This window comes from Heliconius melpomene, chromosome 2 (genome assembly GCF_056956725.1).
Source record: "Heliconius melpomene rosina isolate 202511_hmr_F chromosome 2, ASM5695672v1, whole genome shotgun sequence".
Taxonomy (NCBI): Eukaryota; Metazoa; Arthropoda; class Insecta; order Lepidoptera; family Nymphalidae; genus Heliconius; species Heliconius melpomene.
In genome coordinates, this window is record NC_140390.1 from 8,936,953 (window position 1) to 8,944,412 (window position 7,460).

The 7,460-nt window shown below is 30.1% G+C and overlaps 1 protein-coding gene across 1 annotated transcript; it reads left to right on the forward strand.

The window, feature by feature from the left end:
* Positions 1 to 703: 703 nt before the first annotated feature.
* Positions 704 to 7,350, forward strand: LOC146540775 (uncharacterized). Its single transcript, XM_085200743.1, has 3 exons — positions 704 to 860; positions 1,218 to 1,343; positions 2,669 to 7,350. Exons 1-3 carry the CDS (start codon positions 819 to 821, stop codon positions 2,822 to 2,824), a joined length of 324 nt encoding a protein of 107 aa, XP_085056869.1. The 5' UTR covers positions 704 to 818; the 3' UTR covers positions 2,825 to 7,350.
* Positions 7,351 to 7,460: the final 110 nt, after the last annotated feature.

Sequence of the window (7,460 nt, forward strand, 5' to 3'; positions counted from 1 at the left end):
CGCATACCGTCTTAATTACATATCAGACTAATAATTCTGAAAATTTCAGCCTTGCCAACAACAGTTAATCATAATGAATAACAAATGGGCTTGTTTTTTATGTTTCCACTAGTGGACCCGGACGCGGCTACGCCTGCTTGAACTATAAGAATATTTTCGCGTCGGTCATACTCATACTATGCCGCCCGAAAGCTAGGTCATTGCGAATCAGTGACATCTCCTTAATTATTTATTAGAATGTTATACAGTAAACTATAATTTCATTCTAGATAAAATGCTAAAAGTCACTATTATATTTATTTTCATAAGGATGAATGTCAAAATGTCGCGGTAACGGTCGCGTAGCGACGCGACGGTTGTTATTAACATGGCAGAATAAATTGCATGTCAAATTAGAAAGTATTTTAATATATTATTACGTATGTGTAATGTAATGTTATACAGCCTATAGCACTTCTGAAGAATGCAGCTTTCATACAAAACAAAAACATAGTAAATCGGACCAGTAGATCCAGAGATCTTAGCGTTCAAATAAACAAACAAACAAACAAACTCTTCCGCTTTATTAGTATAGATTTTATGCTGTTAATTATTTAACTGCATAAAATTTATATGGAGAATGTAAAGTTAAAGAATATAAAGTTTTTATATGAAGAATGTAAAAACAAAACGTCTTCAAATTTCTATGGGCTCAAAAATGTCAAAGCTGTCAGTTTGAATGTCAACTTGGTTTTGTGAAAATGGTCGACTTTGTGCGGCCGATTTTATATTTATTTTCTAATAAATTCTAACTGAAAATTTACAAGTGCACCGTCAATATGACTGAAAAAGAAATAACAATGGAGCAATTGGAAGAAACCGTGAGTTGTGTGTTTAATTTATGCATTAAATGAAGATTATTTTAACGGGACCGAATTTGGGTCAAGCGGCCGCTATTCTGCATTTAATTATTACTACATTACGAGAGTCTTACCATTAATTAAGTGCATGAGTAGCTTGTTTTGAATATGTTCTTTTAATATAAAAGCAAGAAAAATTCACATTTATATAATAATTTGTTTACTTTGTGATCGCTCCTGAGGCCTGAGGTTTTAGTTAATAGTATTTTTAACTTCATTTACGTTTTAAATATATATGATAATTAATTTAGCTCAGCTATCGTTTATTATAACTTTATTAATTAGTTGATAATTTTACAAATTCAAATTGTGATGCAGGTGAAGCATACAGATGAACAACTGGACCTAATGGAGTGGAAGATGGATAATATGGAGAAGCAAATGGTGGAACCAACAAACAACCAGGACATGTGTATTGTGAATCTGCTCAAATCTGTCTCTGAGGTAGGCTCTATTAAATTAACCTAGATACACTATAGTAATCAACAAATAAAATAGGTACACATTTCTTATAAATAATATTTATTTAAAACAATAATAATATTTAAATATTAATTTAATAGCTGGAACCTGAAACATTGTTATTTCAAAGGATGTTCCTGCTATAAACAATTTAATCAATGACTCACATTAGCACTGTTATGTTTATGAAGACTTCATTACTCACTAATTAGATAAGCACACCAGAATATACAGACAAAATATATATACAAATATGAAAATTTCAATGATAAATTAAAAGGAATGCAATATTTATTTTTCAGCCCCTTGCATATTAGTGTTGAGAAGGTCAGAGAATAATTAGAGTATCTAATGTTGTCATGTTGCTGGCAGCTTGCTATTTCTTTCAATTAATTGGAATTTATTTATTGGATTCACTTTTAGTTACAAATTAGTGCTTTTGGGACAAAAGAAAATTAATATAATATTCAATTTATTATTAATAATCATAATTAATATTAATTACTTTAGAAATAGCAGACTGTGGCTATCATGCTTGTTAGCTGACGAGGCTTAAATGTGGTACAAATTTAAGCCAACAAAGCCTTATGAACCGGGCCAGCTTAGTACAGGGCTTCAATAATATGTTGCCAAACCTGAGTAACTGTTGAATTTAATTATTATATAGATGTTTATAAATATGTTGTTTCTATTCTATTTGTTATTTGTAAATTGTCATGCTCGCTGAATAATTGTAATGAATGAGCACTCCAATTTATAATATTTAGAAAATTTAATATTTTAGTAATACAGAACTAGACTATTTGTTGTGTATAATGTGTAACATTAAAAGTAAATGATTTGAAATGTCAATAGTCAATATTTAAATATTTTTCAAATATCCATCAATGATCTCAGTAAGTACAGCCAGCATGATATATGATTTTTACGCTTACGTCATAGGTTGTTTATCTTCATGAAAATAGCAGTTTCACTCACACAATACTTCCAATGGGCTCTCGGTCCATTCCATTATATATTATATTATAAATGTATGTTACTTACTTTCCTGTGGAACATTTGCAACATTGAATTTCCATGGAATATTTTTTGAGCCTCTCTTTCTTTCTACACTTACGTGCGAAATAGAGAGAGCGCTGGAAGTGTTGCTTCGACGTTTTTTTTGTTTTATATCTAAATGCTTATTCGAAAGTAGATAAAATTGAAATAAATATTTCAAACATAAAAAAAAATGAAAAATATATATTATCTGCTTTCGAATGAGCTATTTAATCTGTGGATATACATATAAGTCCTAAACAACACAGGTGCGTTCCGATTATCAACAACTGCGAGCTGAGCTGGTGGAGGTGCAGGCGCTGCAGAGGGAGCTGTCGACTCGCCTCCGCACTCAGCTGCGTCTTGTCCACGGAAAGTTTGCTAGGCTACGTCAACGCATAGCGGAAGCCTCGCCACCCCATTAATGATTTTTTTTAACAATTTTTTTTGTGCAATTTTCTTAAAATAATTCGTTTTGATATACATTTTTTCTTATATAGGGATGTTTGTTATCTATTCATTGTTTATTTTTATAGTCTATTTGTTATATATAAATGTTTCTTAATCAAAAAAGTTAAATTGTTCGACTTCATATATTTTTGTATGTATAAAATGTAATATTTTTTATATATTTTTCTAAGTAAATATTTAGATATATGTTAGTTTTGTATTATCGCTGCGTATAATTATGAGTATTCTTGTATTTATCATCTAGTACTATAATGATACTATAAATTCAAATAATCGAACACGTGCCAACCTAGTACTAGTGAACGCACACCACTTGTCCCTCACGGTATATGAATGATCTCGTAGTTAGTTGTGAGATATATTATTAATGTATTCACTCGTTTTAGAGAAGACTAACTCGGTTTAGCAATGATCGTGTGGAAGTCCCTTAGGAGTACTACACTACTAGTCCGTTGATGTGACGTTTAATGTAGTTTGAATAATTTGTATTTAGTATAATGTAAGATGGTGCTACGCGTCGCCGGTGTACGGATGCTGAAAAAATTAAAAATTGATACCAAAATACATATATAACTGTTTAAAAAAGGTTTTAACAAATAACCTGACTGACATTTGATGGTTATTTTCATTTTCTATTAAATAATGAATCTGTTGCTCTCAATTATTACTTGTGTGTAAGAAAATTTCTAAGAATCAAGCTGTGAGCTAATGTAAAGCTAAATATATGTTGGCTGTGCCTCTCTAACGCTACCTTATGGAAAAAAAATACAAAGATTGTCAATTCACAGATTGGTCAAACGTTTGGCAAACTAGATCGAATTTATAAATGTGCTAAAGAAAAGTATTAATGGAATGTTCTGTTAAATTAGTATAATACTAAACGTAGGTCTAATCGATATTTCTATCTTCTCGATTCTAAATTAATCGTATTAAGATTTCGATGTTGAGCACTTACGATTAAATTATACCTAAATGGATTTTTATGCATGAAGCCCCCTAATTAGTATTTTGGGGAAATAGACAAAGTTTTCTAGTAATATTTTATAATATGTAGCTAAATATATTAGTATGTAGTAGTGTTATTCGATTGCATTTATTTCATTAGTCACACATTTACTATCGTTACGCACATATCGTGATGCATGCTCGTTTAAATAATATAATATTACATTTATGGAGTGAGCTGCTTCAACAAAAATACCAACATAACACTATGTATATAACCTTATGATTAACATAGCTATTGACACACAGACCTATTATTAAGCATAAATAAAATAGTTTTTTTTTTTAAATTAACAGATGATTAACTAGGTCTAAAGACATCCATGCAGCTCGCTCCACAATTTACTTACTGTAGTCTTAAGAAAAATACATGTCTGAACTATGTCTAAGTCGTAATGTCTAAATTACCAAGTATACCTGATTTATTACTAGATTAGTGTCCTCGATGATTTTTGATGTGATTTTACAATTATCCACGGCCAATTTGACTTCTTTTTTAAATTATACAAATTTTGGAAAAGGTCAAAATGGTTGTGCTCGTGTGAATGCGACTGAGTAGCGAAGTCTTGTCGGTGTTGTATCGATTCTTGAACGAGTGATGTTATCTATTTTGGTTTCTGTTTAATTGGGTTGGGTTCTCCTGTTGTTACTTCTAATTCTCAACAGATTTAGCGTCACCTACCGGGCCTAACTTATGTCATTATCAAACCAGCCAGGAACCCATTAAAAACAAAATAAATTATATATAAGATATTTTTTTTATATAAAATTTTATGATAACATAGCTCATTCAAGGTTCATTACTCTATTTCTCTATAATTTTAGTGGCGTTACTTTTGTTCTATTGAATAAATACTTTTTACTAATAGCTTTTCGGCTTTACCAATTTTATTTGGTCGCTTCATAAAGAAAACTTCTGTTGTCTTTTTTATTTTAACATCCACCATGTCATCCAGGATAATTATACATGACTTAGTCGCTTTTCATTTACTGTCTACTGATTGCGCGTTCTGGAAAACCCAACGCTTCACTTTGTCCAACTATTCTTTTAGTGAATAATAATATCCTAACACAATATATTTATAACATATCGTTGGTGTCAGTGCAGGACCTTCTAAATACATAAATACGTGTTTTACATTAGACAGTAAAAACTGCCTTAAAAGCAAACGTGAATATGTACTTAAAAAATTTAATAGTGTTTGTCTACTCAGCGTGCCTACATTATCTTTGCACCACTATATGTGGAGATACCTCTAGTGGTGCAGTGGTCATTATCACGATTTTTTTTTACAAAATTTACAGTTTCTGAGTTCTGCACTGACGCTGACATTACTTGTATACCTTGAGCAGTAATTGAACCTACTACCGCTACGTATATATTTTATAAGCTTCCTTGCAACACCTCGTTGGCTTATGTTGTTCTATAATAAGCACCTACTCTATAATCATTCACGTAAAGTTGTGACTTAAGTACGTCCATTTTTATTCGCACGTAGTTCTGGAGTTATTCGCTGCATTTGTTTAATTTTGTTCTCTATTTTAAAAAATATTTAGAATAAATCAAGGAAATTTCAAACAAGTAATGTAAAAGGAAAAGGATCAACTAATAGGCAGATTCATTTTTGTTTGTGTTAAAAAAACAGGCTAAGTGCGAGTTGGATTCGCGCACGCTTTGTTTTTGTGAGCCCCCTTAAATATTTATTTTATTCTATTTTTTAGTTGCTTTAGCGGCAACAGAAATACATAAGTAATCTGTAAAAATTTCAACTGCCAAACTCTCACTGTTCATGAGATACAATCTGGCAACAGACGGACGGACAGTGGAATCTAAGTAACAGGGTCTCATTTTACCTTTGGCGTACGGAACTCTAAAAATACCTAAGATTTTTAAGATTTAATGTATACTACATTAAGACAAAAAAACTTTCTACTATAAAACATAAAATACACAAAAACTGTTGAATGAATAAAATCGACTTAACACCAGCCAGCTTGATGTATGTAGTCTTTCTCCAATATACACACGTACCGACATATATTATTCGTATACCCTCGACCCATCACCTAAGGGCTCGGTGTGTTTGTACGAAGCAAATGTACTGTATAGAATAGTCTGTTATCTAACAGTTACTGTTTGGAATTTCTTAGGTTATTTTTCGTTTCAAGATGTAGGTAGAGCGAGGAAATGAAAATATATTTAAATATTTCATTTTCTCGAGTGGGAATCGAACCTACAACCTGTCGCGTTTACTTTTACACACATGTGCCCCCGCGCCACGACTGGCCGCTGTATTAAAAATAATAGTATAATTTTAGACGCCTTTCTATGACGCATCCATCCAATTTATTTGCTAAGTTTAGCTTCGCCCTTTACCGTACAACGTCTGATATAGTAACCCCTTAGCTTACGCAAGGCACTAATAGGGTATATTCAGATCGATATTTATATTTCTGTTTAATCCTCATTTTCTTTTAAATATACATATTTTGTTCTTGAGGTTTTTTTAGTGCTGTTGTTAATGGAGATACGAAAATATTAACATTTATTATAACATTGAAAAAAAAAATTATGATAACATTGAAAAAAAAATGTCTCGTTAAATTGCATTTTTATTTAGTTCATTTTTGTGAATTTATTTTTAGAATAAGTATTTTACGTGTTCATGGTTGTATAGATTGCAATTTTTTGATTATCCTTTTTTTTAATAAATATACTTAATATTAATCAACATTTAATATTAAGTATATTTAAAAAACATAAATAAAAATCAACATTTCGATTATTGTCAAAATTTTGTATTTTTAATTTTTATAAGTGTTATGTGAGAATGTGATAAAGTAACGAATATATGCCTTACTTTTTTATTATTTTAACTAATATTTTCTATTTCTAGTTTCATGCATTCATTTGTGTAGAGTATATCCAGCTTTAAAACTCAAAAAATATTTGTGAAGTATAAAGCATAAAAAAACCATTTAAAATATCAATATCTAGCTAATAGGAGAGATCCTCTATAGTATATTTAGCACATTAATTTAAAACACCTGTATTTATTTAACAATAAAGAAATATTTTTTTTTGTTAAATTTTAATGTTGGCAATATCGTTTTTAAAAAAGTGTTGTTATTGTTTAAAAAGAAAAATATTATATTTTTAATATTTTGAATGTGTAATAGGATTTTGTAAATATTTCAAATATTTACAGGCTAAATTATTGTTTAATATATATTTTTTTAAAGAGCTGGATAATATTTCATTAAAGATTCTCCATCGTTACATCCCCTAGTGTCCAAAATTGACAATATGCACATTTCCTATTTATAACTTTTATAACTTTACTCTACTGTTGTGTGGACCTCGAATTTTATATTTTGTTTGTAAATATAGTAATTTGTACGCGTCGTGGTGGACGACCATTATTTAGATCCATTTAATTATTTTTTTTCTAATAAATGATATTTTACGGTTAAATGTGTTTTATTTTAAGTGTTTATTTGGTATGTCGTATAAAAAAATTTACAGGTGATTGTTTGCAGAATGTAAGTTTTCTGAATACACACTTGTCCAATGAGGCCAGTCGT